The sequence below is a fragment of the Takifugu rubripes genome, chromosome 19 (assembly GCF_901000725.2).
Source record: "Takifugu rubripes chromosome 19, fTakRub1.2, whole genome shotgun sequence".
NCBI lineage: Eukaryota > Metazoa > Chordata > Actinopteri > Tetraodontiformes > Tetraodontidae > Takifugu > Takifugu rubripes.
In genome coordinates, this window is record NC_042303.1 from 15,869,500 (window position 1) to 15,895,852 (window position 26,353).

General features: G+C 44.4%; 1 protein-coding gene across 2 annotated transcripts in view; it reads left to right on the top strand.

Moving 5' to 3' along the window:
* cpne5b (copine Vb) overlaps positions 1-26,341 on the top strand; it is a 58,961-nt gene extending 32,620 nt beyond the window's left edge. For both annotated transcript variants that reach the window (XM_029827056.1, XM_003973608.2), the window contains 14 exons: positions 1,075-1,138; positions 4,440-4,543; positions 5,693-5,797; positions 12,334-12,375; positions 12,499-12,574; positions 13,579-13,632; positions 13,860-13,921; positions 15,807-15,853; positions 16,674-16,855; positions 16,932-17,059; positions 17,957-18,059; positions 21,528-21,585; positions 21,998-22,071; positions 22,397-26,341. In XM_029827056.1, the coding sequence (XP_029682916.1) occupies positions 1,075-1,138; positions 4,440-4,543; positions 5,693-5,797; positions 12,334-12,375; positions 12,499-12,574; positions 13,579-13,632; positions 13,860-13,921; positions 15,807-15,853; positions 16,674-16,855; positions 16,932-17,059; positions 17,957-18,059; positions 21,528-21,585; positions 21,998-22,071; positions 22,397-22,588 (1,291 nt within the window). In that variant the 3' untranslated portion in view covers positions 22,589-26,341. The remainder of the gene's footprint in view (positions 1-1,074; positions 1,139-4,439; positions 4,544-5,692; positions 5,798-12,333; positions 12,376-12,498; positions 12,575-13,578; positions 13,633-13,859; positions 13,922-15,806; positions 15,854-16,673; positions 16,856-16,931; positions 17,060-17,956; positions 18,060-21,527; positions 21,586-21,997; positions 22,072-22,396) is intronic.
* The last annotated feature ends 12 nt before the right edge of the window (positions 26,342-26,353 follow it).

Consider the following 26,353-nt stretch of genomic DNA (forward strand, 5'->3'; position numbering starts at 1 on the left):
GCAGAATTATAGATAATAATTTAGAGAAAATAGATGCTTAAACATTGAAACGGAACCCTCCTGTCACCACGTTTGTGTTGTATGTACACTAAATGTAAGCTAGATTTAAAAGAAAAAGATGAAATGACACAAACAAAGCAGATGAATATAAACCAACATTTATGGCTCAGAAACATGTTTCTCATCAGCATAAAATGTGTGTAAAGCCTTCCTGTGCAGCATTTATCAGCCAAATAACGAACGAGCTCTGCAGGGCTGTTGCTAAAAGCCTGTTTCTGAGGCTACCGTGTTGTTTCATGGTAGCTACAGGATTTCTCTGCCAGCTACAGTTCAGCCACAGCTTGTCATCAAGTTACTTTAAGATAATGATTGTTCCTGGGACATATTGATTTGGTTACAGGAGGTGAAGAAAGAGAGGTGAGATGGTCCTCTTGGTGTGTAAAAAGCTCTATTTTTCAGCCAGATATGACGTGCGACTAAGTGACAAAACACACTGGATGTTTTTTTCTTCCACCTGAACATCGATGGAAGCTTTCACTGTGCGATCAAAGGTCTCCGTCGGCTCACGGCCCACAAAACCCACTTAAGCGGAGACCATTTTCATCAGCTGACCTCACAAAGATACATTCGACCAGAAATGTCGGTTGGAAAAACTGTATAATCCTCCATCTTTGTTCAGCCCTTTTCAGCTAATGTGACGGACTGAAATAAAACAAGCAGTTCCCTCAGAGGAAATAGGGGCCTCGTTCTGAAATGCTAACGAGCATAATTATGATTAGAATGTAATTATCTATTAATGAACATTCAACAACAATCATCGTTGTGTAACCATCACTTATTGTTTCACTGTAGATTAGAGAGTAAATAAGGGTTTGCTTACATGGATGGCTGAAGGGATAAAACGTAGTTTTACAAATTATTATTTATAGCTTTTTATCTACAGACACAAAGTTGTTAAAACAGGCCACAGAGACAAGTTCTTGAAAAGAAGGCAAAGAAGAGGGAAAAGTTCAGAGCCAGAAACCGACTTTTTCCGTCTTCTGAAACTTTTGTTTTCTATTTTTTGCTCCACAGAGGGATTCCAGGGAAGAAATGTGGCACCATCGTTCTGTCTGCAGAGGAGCTGAGTAACTGTCGAGTGAGTAATTTCCTCCTGTTGCACACGTTCAACACGGGACAAAGTCTCCTCAAATAGAACTTTGAGTGACGAGGAGCCCGTCAGTCAATCTACAGTTCCTATCACACACACACACACACACACACACACACACACACACACACACACACACACACACACACAGATGATCCCCCACATGTTTCTGTGACAACTTTTGATGGTTTGTCAGTCATCCCAGGATTGAAATAAACGCCCAGAAGAATTGAGGTGACGGAGTGTTTTAAAGAGTGAAACAGTGACAGTCTTCTCCGCGGGCGGGTTTAGTCAAATATGTTTGTGTTCTCAGGGTTAAATATATATGTCCCTTCACAGTTGGGGCTGGCTGGATTTGTTCTGAAGGAAACGCATGTTGAACAGCGTCTTGGCGTGCATCATAACACACTGGCTTTATGTCTGGATCCATACTGTACTGAAAAATAGACCTACAGTACGTGTTAGCATAACTGACTCACACACAACCTCACGCACATCCTTTTGCAGATTTACAGCTCGGCACGCAGCCACAACCAAGGTGCAAGTGCCAACATTAAAAGGCCGTTAAGTTATCATTAGTGGCAGCAGGCCTGGCCAGTGTCGGGCCCCCGGCCTCGACAACAGCATCTGAACGTGGCGTAATGGATCCACCGTGTTTCACAGATTAGCTGCAGCTCGTGTGGCAAAGATAAGCCGAGGCTCCTCGCTGCACCGCGGCAGAGGCTGCTGTAAACTACTTCCAACTTGATTTATTCATCCAACATGTTGCGAGAGGTTTGGAGACAGGATGGCAAACAGGTGGAAGACTCTTCCATAAAATAAACTGAGTCCAGTTGTTTGGTTCGGTGGTTTAGGCTTATTGCTGCAGCGTCCCAAAAGTAAGGCAGGAATCCGGGAACGTGTGGGCAATTTTTCTTGGCTGTAATTGTCTGAGTTCCTGGACCTCTCCCCAATTAACCAACATGTATTAAAGCAACTAATGCACCACCCTCAACCCAGGAGCTTTGTATTTATTGTACTGTATATAGATAATTTATCTAAGGATTTCTTCAGGGGAATTTAGAAGACCGTTTGTTTTCTGCTGCCTCCCAAAGCAATCAGGAGTTTTGGTTTTCAATGAGGCGCCTGTGGGGGAGCAGGGCAGCAAATAAATGCAGAACTACCAGGCGCGGACTGTATAGTTATGTATGAAATTTGTTGGGGGGCACCAAATATGGATTTGTTCTCACCTCATTAAGCCTCTGTAGCAGTGACACATATTCTCTGGAAAGGCCTGTGCTCAGCCGCCAGTTGCTAAAATGGAGAGAATTGGAGAACCAGTTATTAAAGAGAGGGGGGATCCTGGAAACAGAGACTGACGCCCTCAGGGGAGGATAAAAGAGTGTCTGTCACAGGAGGGATGAGTTCTCAGTGTGTCGGTCCTCACATTTACTACATACTGAGTACCAAAATCCCTTTCCACTAGCAATGGGGTCATGTAGGCAAAGTGGGGCCATTTTGCTGGGTGCCACAACTTCAAAGGATTGTTAAAGGTTAAGACCTGGTTTTAAGATTGTTAAGATTGAGTTTAGGTTAGTGTCAGAGTGAGAGTTAGGTGGAATGGTTAGGGTTCAGGTAAGGAACTGGGTAATGTATTATGTCTATAAAAAAAATAGAATTGTGTGCGCGCATGTGTGTGTGTGTGTGTGTGTGAGAGAGAGAGAGAGAGAGAGATATCTCTATCTTGTAGGAGTTTCAGGAGCCTGAATTTCCACCCCTATAGAGCCACAGTTTTGATTCCATTCGGAAGGTTTAAGACCATTGTGGAGGGCGTCAGGCTGTACATTTGAATGAAAATATACAAAAATCAACATGAAAGAGAACCAACATTCTAATTTAGTTTTCTAACATTAGCAACAGCAACAACCAAAGCTTCTATGGCCACTTGACTTGCAGCTGTAATAGGTTTTTTTTGTGCTCCATCCCTGTTTCCTTTCCTCTGCTCCCATTTAAAGAATTTCTGCCATAGCAACAGTGATGAATGCTGCCCTTCAGATCTATTTTATAATCAGGTTTACAGGTGTCCAAAATGAATCAAAGATACATAAAATGTGGCTTTTTTCATAGTTTTATTCAGGAGGGCCAACCCAAAAGCTCGAACTTCAACATAAACAATACAAAGGGTGTAAAGAGATGGTTGTGGTGCCACTGCAGGTCAGTAAGATCATGTTACAGCTCAGTCCATTATTTATCTGGTTGAATACCAGGGGTTTATAGGTACAAAGGAATACTACATAAATAGAATCAGTAAAAATGTAGCATCAAAACAATTCAACAAACTGAACTTGGGCTCCTTCAGCTATCTTCAGCATCACTACAGTCATATTTATTCATATTTCTGTTGATGATTATGATGCAAATTTGTCAGAAATACATTTTCAGTTAAAATAATCCTGCTAATCAGCCCCAACAGCAGAGTACCTGTGTAAAGTACTATTTATCAGGTCTGATTAGATATAAATCATTCAGTTCTAGTTTGTACATGTTCATCATTGTTTACGCATTTAGTCATATTTTTAAGAGGAAAACCCATATTCCTCCACATCAATCCTTGATGTTACTAAGCTACGGGCAAATTCTTTATGCAGAGCCTCTAAATTTAGCTCTTTGTTTTTCATGCTTCGTAACAGCATTCCTACCCAGCACCTTCTCCACACAGCTCACCTGCTGGTGTCCTAATGAAGAAGCGTGCGAGTGGGCGTCCCTCTTCTCAAGTGAAAGATAATCCACAGATTACACTCCCCTCCGTCCACTCTCACAGCAGTGCGCTGGCGCGGGGTTTGTTTTATTACAATATCTGTATTTGCCAGTTGTTGTTTGTCAAAACTGTGTATTCAGAGACGGTCTGCAGCTCCTGGAGGGAGAAGGGGAGAGACAACAGCTGCTTGCTTTGTGGTGAATCAAGGGAGGGATCGTCTTTAGCGAGAACAAAGCGTTGAATTACGGAACAATGGTTCTCCAGTCATTTTGTGACAGATACCCTGTTCACAGCACAGAAAAAGCAACAGTCCTGTGTCCCTCCTCCGCATCTGTGTGGATTCAAGGCACATCCTCAGCTGGTCGTCGGCTGCTCATGCGGCGTCATCTTTTAATGTAACGCATGGCCCCGCTCCTTCCCCCCAGCTTTTAAAGATTAAACGAGAAGAAATGGGCATAAAAGGGCCGAAGCGGAGCACATGGTTCCCCTCCAGCCCCTACTTATGGTATCTACCTCCCACACTGACCTGCATCTCTTTATATGCCCCTGCAGGACAGCGCTACCCTGCAGTTCTGTGCCAACAAGCTGGACAAGAAAGACTTCTTCGGCAAGTCAGATCCTTTCATGGTCTTCTACAGAAGTAACGAGGATGGAACGTGAGTCCTCGGCCTTGATTAGTTTCTCTTAAGATGCAGGTGTTTTGAGGTGACGTTTCTCTGAACAAGGGATCGGGACCCAAAAGTACCGCTGCATTTATTGTTACCATAGAGATATTCATATAATAAGGTGTGTTTCTATAAGGACAAATTGGGTCCTGGGAGACACTTGAAAATCAGTTTTAAAGGAATTATACTCCATCATAAAGGTTGCAATAACATAAAAAGAACAAATGGGGATCATAAGGATAATGAAGGGGGGCTATAAAGCTGCAAACGGAAATTATAAATGGCTAAAAGCCTCAGAATGTATAGAGTATGAGAAGAGAGCCATGGTGGTTAACGAGGCATGCATAAAGGAGGAAAGATCCCCTCCTGTGCCCCATGACACTTTCATATGCAAGTAACTCCAGGAGAGCAAACGAGGCATACAATTACTGCGGTGGGCAGAGAGACAGGATATAAAAAGAAAAACACACTTCTCATCAGAATAGACAACGCCGTCAGTTTTAGAGGCAATTCTCAGAGGGAGGCGCAGCAGCCGGCCATCTCCTCACCCGGCTGTTGTTGCGTGTCCCCAGAGACCGCGTCGATGCAGGAGCGTCAGCTGCATCGCATCGATGCGGCGCCTAACAATTCCTCCATTTGTCGTCTTCCAGCTTTTGCACTGATTTTTTCCCCCCCCTTTTCCTACATAACTGGGAGGGAAATGGATTCCCTGCAGTTGTGACAGGAGGGGTTTGCAAATTAGATGCCTGTGTGGCCAAAAGAAGACGGGGAGTTTAGGCTAGTGGCGCTTAGAGGAGTACAAGTAATCAACGGTTCCAGCATCACAAGGAACTATTGGAGTTTTTGCTTTAAGGGATGTTGTTATTTTTTAATTAAATCGCTGTATTCCACATCTGTGGTCAATACAGAGGCTTAAAAAGCCACAATTAAGCACCATAGAGAGCAGAATCAATTACCCTCGAATGTCTAAAGCCCAGTGTAGCTGGTTCCGCCTGGTTTCTGCTTCTCCCAGTGACTGATCTCACATTGTCTTCCCAGCTTGGCTGCATGTTCCCATTTTTCCATTTCCATTCAGATGTTGTTGTCAGCTCCCTTAAAAAATACCAGTCTGTTAATTCCCGCCTGCTTCTTTTCCTCCAGGTTTACTATCTGCCATAAAACAGAGGTGGTGAAGAACACATTAAATCCAGTGTGGCAGCCCTTCACTATTCCAGTGCGTGCACTTTGCAACGGGGACTTTGACAGGTACCACTCTGAATCCCTACGTTCTTCGCACCTCCTCATCACCACAGCTGCTGTTTATCCTTTCACTGCTGCATCTGGCTGCTTTTATTATGCCTTTCCTCCCTCCTCACCTGCACTTAAAGACACTCACATCTGTCTCATGGTGGGTAACATGGTGGCTCTTCACAGAATTCACCAAACACAAGTCGCCCAACCAGCTGAAAGGCTGTTTCTGCACGTTCGCATGCGTGGTGCGCGGTGAATAACCTGCTTTCATTCATTTTCTGCTCATATGGTGTCCCAACCGCTATATAAATATAATCATTTTCACTATTAATGCATGCCAGTTTTATTGGTATTTCAAACAATGGTGCATTCTTAAATGATGATGATGATGATGATGATGATGATGATGATGATGATGATGATGTTGAATGTGGTACATCTAAAGTGTGAGATGATTTATTCCTGCACTGTTGATCCTCAGGAGCGTCTCAAAATTGTTGGATGCTCTTGACCATCAGTCTAGTGACCCTGTCCACCTCTGTCAAGGCTACAGCAGCTTCCAGCTCAGCACAGCTACACTCTATATGCTTGTTTTTGTTCTGATGGCAGACCAGACATTCAACTCCTGGCTGGCTCCTGCTTTTCTGCTTCAGTCCAATAATCAACACTCTCACATTTTATTCCACATTACAGCACTGCGGAGTTGCAACCTGAGTCTTCCATTGTGCACAGTGAAGTAAAATGTATCTTGTTTCTTTCCAGATTATTTTTGGCTTCTTCCTTTTTGTATTGTTCTCTGAGGATCTAGTGGGAGGGCTCTTTAATATCTATAGCTAATGAGTAATTTATGGTGATTTTGGCAGGTTTTTCTCAGTGTTTCATCCATTTAACATTGAAATATTCACTGGTAAATTCTTCTGTCTGAATTTGACCAGTGTGATGAGTGAATGAAGGTCAAATGTTCCTTGATGGAATTCGATCCTTTCTCTTTTCACCTGTTTGACCTCTGCTTGGATTATTGTTCTTCTTTCCTCTTTAACTGTCTCTGCTGGGAGGTCAGAGGTTACCGCCACCCTCCCCACCACCACCACAAGGTGCTCCCTCTAATGTCTTTTAAAAACAGGCAAAGCATGAAAGAGGATGTTTGTTGTCACCATCAATAGCAGGTGTGACAGAATCGATTTCCTCAGAGTCGATTTAGTGAGCACTCTCGTGTCCTTTAATAGGAATCAAACGCTGGTGAAAGAGCCTGAGCACTGATGATTTTAACCCTCAGAAATCAATACCGGTGCAACACAGTGGCATTCTTCCTACTGTCACTTTAATTTTGTGGCTCGGGGCACCCTCTGCTATCGATCTTGGCTAGAATAAGCGCAGGTCGCACGTATGGCCCTCTAATCGCCAGTAATCTCGTTGTGATGTTTCTGTTATCAGCATGCTCATGCAGAAGCAGCAAATGAGATTTGGGGCATCCCAGAGGACTTGTTTAAGTAATTAAAACATCCATCATTGCCAAACACGTGTCTGCAAAAACAATGCTAAATATTAATGTTAAAACAAAGATTCCTTTATGGCGTAATAACTAACGTGTATGTTTGTGTGTGTGGGTGAGAGAGAGAGAGAGAGAGAATATTTTGCTATTTTGAGTGTTAAATTTGCTTCATCTTTCCTGTAAATTGAGTGAATGCATATCTAAAAAATGTCACTACATTACCAAACTCAAAGCATTCTCACCTGCGCATAAGCTAATCCATCAACCCCTAAGCATCCATCACACAGACAGTTATTTGCTTAAGCTTTATGGGATATGGAGCTCTTCAGAGGCTTTTAATTAGTCTCTGAACTAATGATATGTGCACATAATAAGATTGCTAACAACTATGCCTAGGCCACGCGAGCACAGAGTTGAGGCGGGGACAGAGAAAATCGAAGTAGAATAACATTTGAAACTTGCATCCCTACATTTGGCAGAACAATCAAAGGTCATGTGTGCGACATTTGGCAACCTCGAGGGCCAAAAATCAAAACTCAAAAATGTTTCTCCTCCCTAGCTCCTCAGGAGAGACGAGCTGGAATATCGTTGTGGACTGTTTGTGATGGGCACAGAGATTCCAGAGGTGTCTGCATTCAGAGAGTGTGTGTGCAATCTTTTGCATCAGGAAGGAGAAAGAAAGATATTGTTGTTGGTCTGAAGAGTAAATAATGATTGGCCCTTCTTCCACGTTGGTGCATCGTTTATGTCAACATGTATTGTGAGAGGAGACGCGGGCGTTTTTGTCCAGGATTGTCTGTCTGCCTGTAATTTCAAAAGACCTCAGAGAAAATGAGCCAAATCATAAAATGAGCTGAAAAACAGGAAGGAAACAGATAACATTTGCAGAAACTGGTATGTGAATTATTTTACTGTCATCCCTTATTTTTCACCACTTTTTCACAGAAAGATTTATTGTTAAAAAAAACCCAACTTGGGTGATGTCTAAAATAGCAATTTATACAGAAAAATAAAAGATTACAACTGTTGTAAAGAAAGTAGAACCAGTGTGGCGAAAAGACCTGTCTGGGTCTAAACCCACGAAGACTAAATTAAATCAAAGCCCTGTGACGATATTAACTCCACGAATAGTTCAAGAAAACGGATTCCATGTTATTACAAGCCAATCTACAAGGTTCAACATCTCTCCAAAGGGCTTGAACGCTCTTCTGGGGAGACAGCAATGAGCTACCCATTTGTATTCAACTGAGCCGGCCTCAGTGCTCATGGATTAATGCACACTTCTACTCTAAGTGATATTGAACAGTTGGATAAATCTAGATGAATAGTTCTGGTGTTGATATCGATACCACACAGCCGTTGAGGCAGGCCAATAGGATGATTGAATGTGTGTGTGTGTGTGCGTGTGTGTGTGTGTGTGTGTGTGTGTGTGTGTGTGTGTGTGTGTGTGTGTGTGTGTGTTAAACATCTCTTTTAATACTTCTTATTTTATATTCCATCCTATGTTTCTGCACATTTTCTCTGGGTTGCACTCTAATTCCAAGTCCACGACATGTTGAAGAATAGATTTAATCACCTCCGTCTTTAGAGAGCGCCAGCCTACTCAAGTACAGCAGTTAATTTATTCTAATTAGACCAGCGATATAGTTCAGATATGTTCCTGCTCTTGCACGCTCCGGTGGGCACAAGTGAATGTACAAAGAAGGAATGAGTTCGCCATTAAACTTGGATTAAAGGCTGCAACTCTTTCACAATGTGACAAGTTGAAATAATGGTTTTAAGGTCAGAAACACAAGGATGGGGTTGTGTAAGGTTTCCAAAAACAATGTTTCAAGAGCAGGTTTGGATTTCCAGGAAGTATGGAGAGATTTGTCCACCAACTCTCATGATGTGGCTTTTGATAAATGTCTAATTTACCCATCTTGTGTGTGTTTTCTGCTTTGTCTGGACGTCCTCAGTGACTCCTGGCTTTCAGCTTTTGACTGTGGATTGTGTGATTTTCTTACATTCATTAAAACAGTCTGTATGTGGGCTCAAACCCATGTCTGAAGCACTAACCCTCACAAATGTAACAAGTGACAAAGAAAAGGTGCTTCAGCGAGTCTCTGCAGCAGCAGATTGATTTTCCAAAACCCAAAAATTAAAGAGTGAACCAAGAGGGGAGGAACGTTCCCACTGGGTTCATATCTCACCAACTTCTGAGAAATATAACGGCATTCGAGAATTGATTGGTCCTTTGTGCATGTTTATCTGTCACTTGGAACATAATTTCCTGTGGAAACATGTTTCCGTGGTGATTTGGCCCCGTGAAACTTTAAACAGTATTGTCGCACGTGCAATACACAACTTCAGCTTCTGGGTCCGGCGTCAGAACCCTCAACAGACCAAATGTCCCAAGTTGTATTCAAAACGAACCTAAAAACTAAAACATCAAATCTGAGCAGTGACACTTATGTTCTCTGTTGCTGTTTCTTTTTGGACATTTTTTTAATGTCACCAAAGTAACAATCTTGTGCAACAAAGTGGACAAGTAGCCTGTCTCTCTGTCAATGGGAAAATGGTGCTGGTGAGGGCGAGGACACCAGTGTGACAGCCCAGATCTGAGACGCTGCCAGGGGCCGTTTGGTCCGCTCCCTGTTGACAACCTTGAAGAATATTTGAAGGACAAAACTTTGTACATATAAATGCAATGGGGGAAACTCCAGCATGAGTTTTAATACTTTAAAACGTATATTTTTACTGTTTTCAGTTCATTTTGTCTGCATTCCCGTCACCAAATCCAGCACACTGGATGTTTAAAAGCCAATATTTGAGGCATTGGACTCAAACGCCACGCTTGGTTAATTGCGCAGCTGTTCTGTGGCACTGATGGACATTAGCAACACTTTTTCTCAGACTGCAAATGCAGGTCTTCACTTTGCTGAAGCAGCGGCGGCAGATGTTGGAACTACTTTGCTCATCGTGTCTGTCGGATGTTTGACGACAGAAAGAAGGTTTAACAGGAGTCACATGATCGTAGTAACCGAAGAGGAATGAAGAACAGATGCAGATTAATTGTTTATGGTCTCACTTGAGGACTGAGAACGTGTTTCTATTCAACATCAAATAGTAGTTTTTGTGTTCATTGGGTCCATAATACACCAGTAATGTTGTTAGAACACATTCTCTGAAGCCTACATGATTTCTGCAGGACATTAAATTAGACCTGAAGGATGAAGAGGAGGAAGAAGGGGACCCTGAGTGGAGCGTATATCCTCATTATTTTTAATTAGCCATCAACTGTCTTGGCCACGAGGCCAAAATAAATGCCGCCGCCGCAATATATAGCATGTGGGTAGTTTCCAACTGGAAAAACATGAAATATAATGGATGGAAAGCAATTGAAAAGCCTAATACTGTAGGAACTCTGAAGCAATGCATGCTGGGAATTATACGCTAATCATCTCTTCAGAAAGTGATTCTAATATGTTGACTGAACGCGTGCATCCATCAGTCGATCGCCCATTAGTGAGCCAAAAGGAAGTGAAATTATTCAAGTAGAAACCAAGAAATCACATGAAACCTCTAAAGAAATGTGGAGAAGAGAGACTCGTCTGTATTTCCTTACAGTCGGTGCGGACATTCATGCCGGTCACCATAAAGCTGAATCAAACTCATGCGCCGGCGGCTCGCAGGTCACGGAATTACTCGGTGTTTCTCCCCATCATCCGTGAACCTCCATTAATGAAGAGGATCCACCATCGCTCAGGATGCCTGCAAATAGCATCGGAGCATATCCGCAGCAGATGAGTTCTTGAGTGTATGTTGTTGTTGTGAAAATTCAAGTGGCCACTCCAACATCCGAGAGGATCCTTTTAATGTGCATCCAAGTTCGGATGGGCAATCCAATAATGGGAGCTGCTGCAACAGTGGCAGCGTGCTGGTGCAACACAGACGACGTTTAAACGGCACACTTACGCCTCATTGGCAGCGGCTGCGTATGGGTTGTTGGGAGTATGGGATGGATCCCACCCGCGTCTCATCTCTGCCGCTCCCCTGTATCTTTGTCACCCACGCAGGAGGAAAAGTGCCTGCCGCCAAGGTGACAGGCGAATTTCTCTCGCTCGCGGCCTTGAAGACGCCCTCAAAAGAACAAACTGTCAAAAAGGCAGAGTGACGGGAGCCAGGTGGCTTATTTCAGGGATCTTTTAATTCCTCGCTGACAAGAAAGAGCCTCTGATGTGCCGCTCGCTTCTGTTCTCTTTGGCTCTGAGCTGGTGTCATTTCCAAGTGGGGAGAGAGGGGAGGAATGGGGGTGAGATCAATGTGACTCAGGAATGAGAGTCCAAAAAAGTGCTCCCTTCCCCCCGTGGTTCTGCAGGGACATTGTTACAGCAGCAGTTATTTAAAGTGCTCTGGTACTTTTCTCCTCCCCTGATGTTTTTTTTTTTTTTTTTGTAGTTTTGGAGTGTTGAAAGTTAACACACGCCGCAGTGGGAAAGTTGCTGTTTTTGCACAAAAGCTCTAAACAAGTTGACTGTTTGTTGCACAGAAGAAGGCGCAGATGCTGCTTTCCATTCCACTCTGGAGTCAAACTTCTTTTCCTAAAAGCTCCAAATAGTAAGAACGAGCCACATTTGGTTGGGAAAACCTTGCAGGCGCAGAGGAAAAGCCCAAATTTGTAGCTGCATTCTGCTGTCCTTCATTATAAGGATGCTAACAACATTAACACGGGTTTAAACAGGGTTTTGTTACTTCTGGGTTATAATATAGTCCAACCCTTCAGGCCTTAACTGGGAGGTTTTGCTGGAGATGTTGGCCAAATCGACTCATTAACAACTCTCTCTCTCTCTCTTTGAAATGTCACGTTTCATTTGCACCTGCAGTCAACGTGCAGCACGGGAGCGGCAGCCCGCACGGACTGATTAAAATCTGTGATGCAGGCTGATACGGGGATGGACCGATTCCTCACATGATGCTTCTTTCCTTTTCCTCCAGAGATAACATTTATTGCACTGTATGTGGCATCTTTCACATCTTTTTCAACGCCGTATCCTGACATCGTGCTTTTTTCTTCCAGGACAATCAAGGTGGAGGTTTATGACTGGGACAGGGATGGGAGGTGAGCCTGTTTACCTTTAACCTGTAGCTAAACCTTTTACAACTTCCTGGCCCAGCATTTTAGTCCCAAACATCTGCTGTCTACGTTTCTTCCCTGTAATCTTTGTGCTTTTCCTGGTTTTAGCCACGACTTCATTGGAGACTATACAACCAGCTACAGAGAGCTTGCTCGAGGGCAGAGCCAGTTTAATGTGTATGAGGTGAGCGTGGCACCAAAGAAATGACTGTCTTCATGTTTTCAGAGGTTATGATGAATTGATAGTTTTTGTCGTTGCATCTGTTTGTGACGGCCCGCACGTTTCGTTGAACCTGTTGGAATCAGACTCGTTCATTTTTAAGCAAATGTTTCAGGTGGATGTTAGCTCATAAAAATGCCAAACTAAACAGCAGACAGTGTCATCTTTATTCCTCCGCGGTCCGGCGGCCTTCAGCTGAAGGACAAAGCCCTGCGTCTTGGACGTCAGCTCCATTATCCAGCACTCTCGACTCCCCCCCCCCCCCCTTCCTCAGTGAGACTGAAAGGCCCTTTAGCTTTTGCATCAGCAGATTGTTGAGTGTGTCAGACAAATTGCCATCCCTGCATGTTAAATTAGACGCTGTCACTTTGGTATCTCGCGGGCGCAGAGGAACAAGGTAATGAGCTGAGACATCTTTGGCGTCAGGACTGAGGTTTCTCTGTCCGCACTCCTTTGAAATACTGGTAAAAATAAACGAAGCCTTGAAACTTCACGCTGTGCCACCTGTCATCCGTGGCGTCCAAATTCACAAACCCGACCCAGTAAGCAGCGTGATGGATGTGTGTAAGATTCCTCAATCGAGGCAGAGGACATCGCATTTTAACGCACCATCGAATCAGCTAAAATGCCTCGCAAAATGCCCGCGATGGTCAGATTTCCAGTATTTAACCTCGCCTATCCAGTGAGTTTGGATGGCGTTCCCCACCTGCATGCATAAATAACTTCTGCTTAAATGAGGATGGGGTCAGGGCGGCCGAACGGCCTCGTCGGGAATAAGAATTATGTTGGCGGAACAGGAAGTGCTTGCGATGTAAAAGGGCACTTTAGTGCAAAGCTCAGGCCATCAGCAGACTCCTCCCAACGAAGGGTCACCTGTTGCACCCCCGTCTGATGTCATTGTCTGTCTGAGGATGGGATGTTTGTTATTCAGAACCACTTCTTTAGCTTTTCCTCTTATCTGCATGCAGGTGATTAATACTAAGAAGAAAATGAAGAAAAAGAAATATGTCAATTCTGGAACTGTGAGTGTTGATTTTAATCATCAGTAAAGTGATTTTCCACATTTCAGATTGTTATTTGATGCTACTTTTAATGGTAATTTCACTCTAGCAACAAAGACATGAGAACGCAGCACAGACGAAGCTCATTCTGGGCTTGAAAGGATCAGTCGGGAACCCCTGAACCGCGGCTGATCGCCTTTGCCATGGCGGAATTTAATGACGCGCTTCTTCTTGTTTTTCAAATTCAGGTGACCCTGCTCTCGTTCTCAGTGGAGTCAGAGTTCACCTTCTTAGATTACATCAAAGGAGGGTGAGTGGGAACGCCGGCCGGAATCCTTGCCGGCTTGGTTTGAAAAGTTAAAAACCAAACTGGTCGGGGACCATGTAAAATGTTGTTATACAGCTAATGTTGACAACTGGCAGCTAAAAGCTTAACAGTGGTTCCAATAGTGCAGCAGAAGTCCTATATTTTAGGGTGTTGTGACCACAGCTCCAGTCTGACATCACTTCCTGCCATTGCGGGTTGCGACGCAAGCGATCAGGCGATCGCCTGTTTCTTTCAGCATCAGTCTCAACACCCTTCACAAAACTAGCATGTCTTAAGGAATCTGTCCCAATGGCAACTTAAATGTCCCACTAAACCTTTTAGCTGTAACATCTGGAACCAAAGTGCCTTGGTGGCAGGTGACAACCCCGCGACCTCAGCTTAGGTGAGTGACCTGACATGTGGCTATCAGGACTGTCTCATGACAAGCACGTCTTGGTGGCAGGTAGATCCAGGCCGTCGTCCTCCGCTGTCCCACCACAGCAGGCTGGTTGTCACTTGGTTTACAGGCTGCTGCAGCGTAAACAAATGTGACAGTTCTTGCTGACAGTTGATGTATGGAACAATAAGCTTAATGTTTAGCAGCCGCGCTTCAGGAACATCGCTGTCACCGGTGCCCCCCTAACATTATTCTGCCACTTGTTGGACTATAGTTGGTCCACAGAAAAATGGCTGGAATTTAGGAAAGTGCGCGATGAAAAATCGATAGAAAGAAATCTGTGGCTATGGTGCGGATGGGACTCGTTTAACCAGGACTGATAGATGATGTTGAAAGATGCCTCAGTTTTTGGGTCCTCTTGTTAGTCACCGTTGGGACCCTGAGAAGATGAACCGCTATTTCAGTTTCAATAGTATAGAAGCTAAATCAAAGGAAGTTTTCAATTTGTGCCACCTGTACCCACTCTAGACTGAACTGGGGCCCAGGGGCCAACATCCCTGTGACTGAATACATGGTGGTGAAACACAGAATTGATGACTACCGTCAGATTTGTGTCAGATTGAAAGATGTTTATGAAGGATCCTCTTTTTAGAATCAGCAGCTTTTCCACAGCAGCGTCTCCGTCCCGACGTTGCTTGACGCTGATGAATGTGGACAGATACACTGCAGATGTTAACTGCTAATGACAGGTGCACAAAGGCGTACTCTCAGGCCGCAATGCTAGCTTATAAAGATCTTTAGCTCTCGGGCTATCAGCCCCTCCACCCATGTGCATAATCCAAGTGAAGCAATAACAGAAGCCCTCAGACTGAACAGATCTACAACAAAACCTGAACCAAAAACCCATGTTGTGGGGAGAGTGACAGATGTGAAGACAGGCAGACTCCTAAGTGAGTAACATTAGCTTCAATTATTAATTAGCTTTGCAGAGTGATGCAGTGAAGTTCTCCGACCCCAAACTCAAATGTTAATCTGGCCCTGTGAAGCATTCCATTCTTCCTAATGGAATGTTTTTCTGTTACTATATATATAAAAAGTACAGATACACCAAAACCATGCTGATAGATCCCTGACTCATTTCATTATTTCAGTTTCTTCTCTTTTATGGAGCCCTGAGGGCCTCCTGCCCTTGTTTTGAATGAACACCAAGTGGGTAGCACTTCATCAGCAGGGAAATTGGATTATGATCATTTCTTTAGTGCTCCATCAGGCTAATTGTTGTTTCCTCTCGTCCTCGCAGTGGGAAAAGTCAGACAAACTCGCAACAACTTCCGCAAATGACAAACGATTGTCAGATTGTAGCTGTTTCTCCCATCAGATATTACTGTGCTGTTACGTAAGATAGCAGGGATGTAATGAGTGTTGTTATTGGAGGCTGGTCTCTGTCATTGAGTTTTCTTCTCCCGTGTCCTCCTCTCGTTCCCCTTCTAGGACGCAGATCAATTTCACTGTGGCCATCGATTTCACAGCATCTAATGGTGAGTGATCCTCACTGCAAAGTTTCTGTGTGTGCGTGAGGAGGGTGAGAACCGATCGCCGTGCTCTTTGATCGTGACATGTCCAATTTCAAAATCGACCGGCCCAAATACACAAACAAGCATGCGGACGGACAAACGCGGGGACGCGTCCCGTACCCAGCGGGGTGCAGCTCTTCCAGATGTCCTCAGTGCTCCGTCAATAAAGATTATAACAGGCTTTCCCACTGAAGTGAAATGAAAGGTGTTAAATCCTCCACTTGACAAAGTCTGTGAAATCTAATAACGGTCTTTGTCTCATTAATTACAGTCACGCAAAGTGTTCTGTGAGACGCTTCCACCCAGGGCTGAATCACAGACATTAAGAGTGTAAAAAATGTGGTGGGATGCTGTTCTTATCGATTTAACCAAGACCACGGGAGATTAAAAAAATAAGTTTGAATGGTTTTGGAATCTCTGCAAACAGCTCAGTCCTTCTGGGTTTTGAGAATGTTACCCTTCGTTCTTCTCTGTGGACACATTTTTTACATGAAAAAAGAATTTTAGAAGCTGTGAAATGAGGATTGAAGAAGCCGTTTTATGAAGATTTATCAGGTAAAGTGTTATCGATGCTCAACGTTGGCGTAGCGACAGGTAACTTCGGTGCTCCTAAAGGAAACCCTTAACACCTCGTTTATCCTGCTGCTCTAATCCCAGATCAGCATCTGGTAATGAGAGGAGCTGTATAGATCACAATCACCTCCCAATGTTGCTTCATCTTAAGGTCTGAACAAGGAATGACCTTTGGATCAGAAATGTCACCCAGGTTCACCTTGGTCCACAGGTAACCCCTCACAGTCAACCTCTCTGCACTACATGAACCCCTACCAGCTCAACGCTTACGCCATGGCGCTGAAGGCCGTCGGGGAGATCATTCAGGACTACGATAGCGACAAGATGTTCCCGGCTCTGGGCTTCGGAGCCAAACTGCCCCCGGATGGACGGGTGTCACATGAGTTCCCGCTGGTGAAGCCGTGTTGATTTAGTGGCTGTTTTCTGTTGAGCAAATGCAGGTTGGAGCCTTTTCTTTCTTATTTCCCAGAATGGAAACATGGAGAATCCCTACTGTAATGGGATTGAGGGAATATTGGAGGCGTATCATCAGAGCCTGAGAACAGTTCAGCTGTACGGGCCAACTAATTTCGCTCCTGTGGTCAACCACGTGGCCAGGTGGGAACACACACCACTTTTTGTGCCGCCATTCCTGTTCTGCACTATCCTATAGCATAATAGCAACATTGCTAACTACCGCCTTTAGCCGAGGCATTAGTAGCCTGTGTTAACTGTTTAGATTAAATACTATGAAATGCTTCTGTTGCTAATGTGGCATTCATATTCGCCTTCTATAGTTTCTTATTTCAGGGAGACAAAAACCTCCTCAAAGAATAATTTCCACAGCATTTAGAGGCGGTTTGGCAATCAAGAATGATTAAAATAAGAACATCTTCCATCTAGCCGCTGAGTTATTGGGCGCGAGTCTCACTCATCTCCAAAAGTATCGCTGGGAATGTTTCTTGGTGGTGATGCATCTGATCCTAGATGTCAGTGATGCTATTTGCTGCTCGGAACGGCTCAGGCGCGATAGATTATCCAGAACAAAGAGGCAGACTTTTGTGTGATCCCCCCTCGGAAGGAGGCCTATAAATTTCTCGAGAAATTCCGTGACTGTCGGTTGGGTGAGCTGTGCCCTGACTGCAGATTTACAGGCAACGCTGTGAATTTCTAAGGTTTTGCAGAAGCCGCCCGCCTCACACGGCGGCGGATTTATCCAGTACCGAATCTGGTGAAACAGTTTGCAAACCGCGATACCATTTGAGCGACTTTCCGGTCCGTACCCAGTTAATTATCCGTGTGGTTCCACCATATCTGTTAATTAAAAATGAAAATGAAAACAGGTGCACTGAATCCAAACAGAAATAATAACATTACAGTGTTGGTGTTTAGCATTTAAATAGCTGGTGAATGCAATGATATGTAAATTGAGCTGGAAGCTGCTTTCTCTAGTTTTGCTCAGTGAGTATTTGCTTTTCCAACTTTGTGAGTTTGATTCCTCTTGTGAGTCTGCAGGTATGCGGCGGCGGTGCAGGACGGCTCCCAGTACTTCGTGCTCCTCATCATCACAGACGGCGTCATTTCTGACATGGCTCAGACCAAAGAGGCCATCGTGAACGTAAGGACGAGAGTATGACCACACACAAAGAAACAACATACCCCCTCCCCCCCCAGTAAACATGGGTTTGTGAGTGTGCACCTGCGTTTCTGCATTGTTCCCAGCACCGTCTGTCTTTCTCACTGCATCAAATGGCAGGTGGCCTCAGCTTCTGCCCCTCCTTTACTGGACCCCCCGTCCCCCGTCCCCCGGCCGGCTGCAGGCACAGAACACCCAGCAGACTGGATTTAAAGGGAATTTGCGACTGTTACTCCAAACATTAGAACAGCCACACCTTCCTTTTAAGATCTTGCCTGCTGCTCTATCTCACCGCCTTCACACTGACGCCTGCTGATGCTTGCTGCTTCCACTGCTTTCCATTTTTACTACCCACCCTCCCCCTTCCCTCCCTCCCCACCCTCCCCAGGGAAGGGAGGATGCGCTGCTGATTTTATGCTTTATCGTTCAAAAAAGAGAGGGGGGAGAAGTCGGCGTGCCTACGTGCACTTCAATCGCGCGTGATGGAACCAAAGAGCTTTAGTAGACATAACGGACGCCGACGCTCCTGAAACCCACCTGTCAATCATTCCCTGTCCCCTCCTCTGCTCGTGACTGCAGGGTTCCTCCGCTGCATCCTTGGTTCCTCTCTGCCGTAGAGACCCCATCTCTTTGGATTGATCCCCCCACACACGCGGCGTTCTTTGTTTCCATTGTTAGCCTATAAGAAATTGGTCCGCCGCATCGGCTCCGTTGGCCTTCTCCTCTCCTTCTCGTTACCTATCGGTACATCGTGCTCCATCTCTGTATCGAAGGGACTCATCACAGTCACCACAGACTCCAGATCAGCAGAACCAATTAACCCGGGATGAGCCGCTGCTTCACGTCTGGAGTTTGGAACTCCTCTGCAAATGAGGTGTTGTCTGTGTATCTGTCCACACTTTTGTAATGAAGGCTGAACCAGTCAACATCAGGGCTGCACAATCTGTCTGGTTCTGTGACTCATCGACAGCAGCCGGCAAAGACGGGATCCAAATGAAGTGGAACCGATCCTGAGGCAGGATTAACGTTGTTGATGACAGGTTCTGATGGTTTATCTTCTCTTCCTCTTACTGGGAATCTTTGTCTGCTTCAGACATGAGGCAGCTTGTGGTTATTTAGATCCTGTGAGTTGTTTACTGAACCGTAGACACCGACAGCAAACATTACAGGTTCAGCTCGGTAAAAACTCTGCATGGTTGTTCTCCTCAGCCTGATGGGCCACTAAATCCAAAAGAGTTCGAGCAAAGCTAAAGTTGACTGTTATCCTATATCCAGTGTGTGTGTGTGTGTGTGTGTTTTCTCACATTCATTACATATTGAGTACCAACAATCCTCATTCTAACTGTGAACTGAGGACAATTTTGGAAAGTGGGGACATTTTGCCTGATCCTCACAACTTCGAAAGACTGTTTAAAAACATGGTTTAAGAGTTGAGGTTAGAATGATCATTCTGGATTTATGCTTTCCAAACCATTTGCTTATGTTGTTGAATTGCTTCGTGTCACAGGAAATACATGGAAAACTCATGGAAACACATGGAAAATTCATGGAAAAGTCCAGCAGTGTGTTCCACGATGGTTTTAAGTCCATTTAAATTTCATTGCCATCGCTTTGCGCCTCCTTTCGCTGATGTGAGTGGAGTCCATAGAGCCCGCAGCTGAAGCGGAGTGTTTGCTGACTGTTTTGTTGTCTTATAAAATGGATCTGAAATGTCTGTGAGTGTGACAGAAGGATGGCAAAAGTGGGGCAGGGTGGGTTGCCAAGTTATTTTAGGTGGCATCTGATGTTCTGACGGGTGCTTCTGTCTCTGGCTAAGTGCACATATCTGCGTGCGTGCATGTGTGTGTGCGTGTGTGTGTGTGTGTGTTGATAAACATATTGAAGTGCTGTATTTGAGCTGGTGTCAACTATGTGCTCTCATCTTTGTGGAAGAAGAGGTTACCTGATTTGCCACAACAGATTTTTCTTGTTCAAAAGATTAAAACTCTTGGAAGTTGTCTGCTATCGGGCTGGTTCCCATCACCCTGTTTAATATTAACTGAGAGTGCATGTGGGTAATGTGGAAAAAGAATTTCAGAGTTCAGAATGCAAAAAAATCTTCCATTTTATAAAAAGCACATCTGACTTTAGCTTGAGGTGGCTCGTGAATTATGCATTAACACTTTAATGAGCGAAATAAGAGAGAAACGCATTTGTCGAACAAGTTCTGACACTGAACTCACAAGGCAGCTGTTTGGGCTGATGGAATTTTATCACCTGCATAATAAATGTACTGTTTTGGCTTCATCTGTGAGCGTACCCACAGATGTTCCTCTGTTCCTCTTTTTGTAATTTAAAAAAAGCAGATTTGAAATAGAAGCATCACTCCAGAATACCGAGATAATAACTTTTGCTTGACTCCGACTTCGTGCCACTGCTGGAGATCGCAAAGCATTACGTGTCTTCCATCCAGTAATATTCCACCGTTGGTTGGATTCCAGTTATATTGGAAGCTTATATTGGTGGCTGCGTGTGCCGGAAGGATCTAAAACAAACATCGGAGTGAACCTGAACTCTTTCTAAAGGGCAGCAGGGAGCTCCAGTTATTCCTGTGTGAGTGAGGAAATCAAGGTTTCTCTCAGTGTAGTAGTTTGTCAAATCTGCTCCCATACAGGCAGATCAGCTGCTATGTATTGTGGGCCTAAGCTCCCAGAGCAGAAACTCCCTAAATCACCATCCAATCAAACTTTCACAGCCCGCCTGGCTGTAGCGTAGGTCAGGTTATCCAAATATTTTCTTTGGTTCTGGAGCAAAAGCAAGTGATTTTACGGACTCATCAACTTGACAGTTTGGTGTTCACTCCTCATCTAAACGTTCGGGACGCCCGTGTGACCCGCGGTGTAGCTCGGGAGTGGTTGGGAGGGCTGCCTGAGGATGGTCGCCGTGGTGATGGAAGCCGGCTCCGCCTCCCTCTCCTGCCTCTCCCAGCTGACAGCTTCCACCTTATCAAGTTTGCAAGGATTCATAAACACATCGTTGTTTAGTTTTTATTGTGCCGAATAATCACGGAATGACCCAGACAGGAATGGCATCCATTTGATTGCTTTATTTTTCTTTGTGGGGGGGAGGATATGCCGCGGAACAACTTGGGCTGTGAGGATGTGGCCCATTTTTGCACGTTATCTATGTGTCCGCTGTAAGCAGTGAGCTTAATCTCTGCTCCCCCGCCTGATAGCCAGCATGCAATGGTCACACATATTGCCATGCCAAGATAAGAGCCATGGAGAATCCAGACAAGAGGAAATGGACTCATGGGTCATGAGATATCAGAAGGGAAGCAAGCAGAGCCCTCTGGCTCCTCACACCTTATTTCTTCCTCTCTGTGCCTTCTTCAAAGTTATTTAGCTAATTGAAAAAAAGAGTGTTTTCCTCTTTTAGCCTTTTATTTGTGTGTTGTTTGTCTCCCTGCAGGCCGCCAAGCTGCCCATGTCCATCATCATAGTCGGAGTAGGTCAGGCTGAGTTTGACGGTACAGTGAAGTTCTTCATCTTTCAGACAGACACATAAGCGCGCCTCTGGCACCAACTCGGAAAAATAATGACTGCAAATGTTTGAGTCAGTGGGGAGAGAAAAGGCGTAGGTGGACTCCAACACAAATACAGAGGAAAGTGCTGAGGTTAAACACAGGGCTTCTGTATTTAGAGCGCATGATTATAAATTACACAAAGGCTGCAATGAAGGAACAATTAGAGGATTAGATGTGTTTTTTTAATAAAAAAGATTACTGTTGCAAAGCTGTACAACCACACACACACACACACACACACACACACACACACACACGGGGCAGCTCCTAAAATGAAACAACGATGACATGTCATGAGAGGTTTGCCTACGTTTTATTGTGCGTCAGTGAGTTTTTGTGATCTTGTGTCTTCCAGCCATGGTGGAGCTGGACGGGGACGACATCAGGATCTCATCCAGGGGGAAGCTCGCAGAGAGAGACATAGTTCAGGTGAGACTCTTCTTTCTCACACTGCTCCGGACGAATCTCGTCATTGCACCACTTTTCTAAAACATTTCGGAATCCACCTCGCCTCTAATGACAAAGATCAAACGCGATCTTTTTATTGAGGCTGGTTTCATTCCAGTCGCTCCTGAGAGAACAGCGAGAGGATTAGTGACGGATCGGTGTCTTTAAGCTTGCCGTAGCTGGGAAATATTGACTAGAGTGGCTCTGCGGATTCCTCCTCTCTTCCCGAGAACAGACCATATGTTCCCGACTGTGTGGATGCTGTCTGTGCATAAATACGCTCATGTTTTCCCTTCTTTGTCCTCAGTTTGTTCCGTTCAGAGATTACATGGACAGAACAGGCAACCACGTGTTGAGCATGGCCCGGCTGGCTAAAGACGTGCTAGCGGAGATCCCCGACCAGTTCATCTCGTACATGAAAAGCAGGGGGATCAAACCCAACCCGGCGCCCCCTCCCTACACACCCCCGGGACACACACACCATCACACACAGATCTGAGGCTGTCCTGTCGGTGTTTGACTGAGGACTAACAGCGTGCAGCTGCCGCAGAGCCCTGCGGGAACTCTCTGCCTCTTGTGTCTCTGGTACAAATGGGAGCCGACGCACCAGGAAGTGGTCGGATTTTACACCCGTGTCCTCCAGCAGCACTCGGAGCAGTATTTTATTGTTTTTTCTATTTTCATTGTGTTGATTTGTCGGTTTTCTCCCGAAGAGAGGCTGCAAACCGTCCCAGGACTGGTGGGTGACAGCCTTTTACTCGACGCTACTCGGCAGTTGACTGTTTGACGTCTGATTTGGCAGCAGGTCGGTTCAATGAGGTCGTGTTGTGGTTCAAACTTGTGCCTGTCTGTGATTGTTTCTCTAAGTATATCAGGACACGTGAAGATTGACCCGAGCTCGCTCGTCGGTCCTCGTTGTGGCCTCTTCCCAGTGATATTTTCTGACACCCTTCCCCTCCTAGAATTAGTTTTTATATTTGAGACTACTGCCAGGGTGTGATAGAGGACCACCGTTTAACCCGTAAAACATGACTTTTCATATTCGGAGGTGTTGAGTTTATTTACTTCTTTGTTACTAAATGTGTAAACGAGCATGTCGTTTGAGAATATAAAGCCCGACATCCCAGTATATTTATTATCTAATGTGGCATGGATGTATCAGTTTTGACACCATTATTAGCTTTTAGTTTGAATCAACTGCACAAGACGACGTGACAAAAAAGCACAAAATATCCTTTCTACAGGGGAGAGATTACATTTTTAAAACAAAAACAGGCGAATCACTTTGGGTGATTTTGAGAGCTGTCAGCTGAGGAGAGGGCGGATTAATTCATACGTCTTGGTCGTTATTACATGTCTGCAACTTACTGACCCAGGCTTGTTGTCAGTCAGAGAGGAGACCTCAGCAGGGCACAGCAGGAATATCAATGAGTTCATTATTATACTTGCAGATATGCAAAATACCAAACTGAACATTAAAATATAGACACTTTAAAAAGCCATGTATTTATAAAGATGAGAACCTTTCCACCATCTCAGTTGCAGGACTTGATTTGGATGCACGAAGAATGTTTTATCTACACAAGAAGCGTCAGGAAGCGACAGGGACTCACACACAAAGATCCAACTGAGTATATTCTATATCCTGTAATAATATTATTTGGCAGAAATGTTACCTCATTTCTGGTGCTTCACTGGCACAATGACAGGGGACATTGCATGATTATATAAAGTATATTATATGTATAATGGAGCATGAGCAATATTGACAAAAGATAACACACGCTGACTCAAATGAACGTCACAGAGGAAAGGCGGCGTTCTCATGCACCAGCTGCGGTGTCCAGAGGCCGGTGCTGCACATCTCAAAGCCCCCGGTGGCCACGCATCGGCGGCTTCATAACCTCCGCTGTCATGGAGTTGGACGCCGTGTGAGTCAGTGAAACCGCAGCCGTGGCGCTTCCCGAAGATTCCGTTTTACAGCTTGTTCCCTCTTCAAGGCGATTGCAGCCGTCCTGCAGCAGCGGGCTCACAAGTGGCCTCGGGAGTCTTAGGATTAATGTCCATTACGTCAATTAAGTATTTCGCCGGGGTGCAAAGGCATTAGCAATCTGCCCAAACCACAGGAAAACGAGGACGCTTTTCTGCTCGTCCTGTTTGTTTTTGTGGCCTTTTACCATCTGCGGCAGCGAATCAGATTCCCACAGATCCCACAGATCCCCTCTTCTAACGCAAACAAACGGACAAACATCTGCCAGAAGTGCAGCAGCTGTAAGAAGTCCTGTTAGTGCACCAGGAGAAATGTGCCTACAGCTTCTGACTCTCTCACTGCCACCGAAGTCATCACATTTAAACTAAAAAACAAGCTGTAGTAGTATAATTATACACTGAACGGAACTCAGGCTTTTGCAAATTGACTGTAGCATTTTTTCCCCCCTACGGTTCCTTGAAACACACAGTTTTGTCTTTAACAATCCACTGTATTTATCCATATTTAAACTTCAATGTGCTATTGTCAACACTAGGGAGTGAAATCTCACTGAACTTGTCACAAGCGCCTCTGTCACACGGTGGGAACCTTTTTGTTGAGCTATAAAGTAAAAATGGAAATGTATTAAATATGAAGATAAGCAAGATTTATGAATATTTTCATATCTCAAACCTAAGTGATCGGCCTATAACCTGATCGATATTCCAAACAAGCATGTCTGCATGTGTCCCAGTGAAGACAAGGTCAGATTTATTATTGTTGGGTCCTAAGAAAATTCAATTATTGTAGATGTGCAGCAAAAGGGCACATGTTGAATTATACCTCATTTACAGTTAGCAGATAGCAACAGTTACACATTATGAATGATGATCTATTTGTTTGCCTTTTGTTTTAACCTGATTTCATAAGCTGCCTGTCAGATCATTGCCAACCTGCAGCATCACGCCTGTGTCCACGGTCCAGCTGTTCACACATTACTTCTGCACCTTTGCCACCTTGAGACCACCTGATGGAATGTGAAAACCTCCAGGAGATTTAATTTCACTCAGTGCTTGTGAACAACAGAGAGAGCAGGTCACAACCCGAGTAAAACAAATACACAAAATGGGAGGAAACGCCACACCGATTTAAGAGCCAAGCGACAAGAAGTATAAGACAGCAATAAGAATTACACATCAATAGAATGATTTGCATTGCAGTGTCACTAGATCCACAACGCATCAGAAAAAAACTTTATCATGTGTGAATGTTGAGTTTAAATCTGATATTTTCACCTTTTTAAAAAAACATCATTTTAGGGAGTTGGAATTTTATTTGAAAAAAAAAGAAAAGGGAAAAAAGCAGGGTTACAAAAGTCACACCGGACCGAAACGCGGCTCAGGTTACAAAAGAGCATCTTACAAACCCGCCACCTAGTGGAGAGGAGGAACCAGTGCACCACTGCAGCCTAACCTAAGCTGAGCTGCGAAACTGTTCTCGGTGTTAGCGTTAAATCGCAGACACATTCATCTCCGATAATTGTTCTTTTCTTCCTGTATTAATCTTCTTGTCCTTTGTGGTGCATCATCATGCAGACATATAAACGATGCTACAGTGACAACAACAAGATGTAAAAGGTGTCCTTTGCTTTAAAACACAAGGTGATGCAGACGAATTCAACCGAGCAGAAAATGTGCTGCTCAAATGTAGCAAAAATAATGCCTTATTAACACGTTCTCCTTCCTGTTGACTGCTTTTTGTTCATCCCCGAAAAACATGTGGGTGGATTTATTTAGAGGAGGGATAATAAGTTAATTATTTAGTTTTCTTGTCAGTGTGAGATGTGCATCAGAGAACGAGGGCAAAAAACAGTTTACGGATTCCAGCGTTTGTCCCTCTTTTCCGCCCATCACATTTATTCAGTTCCTCTGGCTCATTATGTGGATTCTCCACCTGAACCCTGTAAAATAGGAACCCAAGCAGATTCCATGCATGTCGGTGGCAAACGTGGCCGTCAGCTCTGTGGTCCGTTCGCTCTTTCTTGTGCCTGGTTCTACAAACATTTCTCCTTTGGACAGTGCTTGAAGCTGTAGCATGTTACAGTTGATTTATCCAATTATTTCTGCCCACTTTCATAATTATTTCTTTGTTTTCCAATTTGCATGATTTTCTTGACTTTTCTTTTCCTTGAACATGATTGTTGTCATATGATGGCATGTGAAATGCTTTGTATTGGATTGCCTTAACTGAAAAGTGATTAAAATGACTTATTTTACAAAGGTTTTCAAGCCCAAG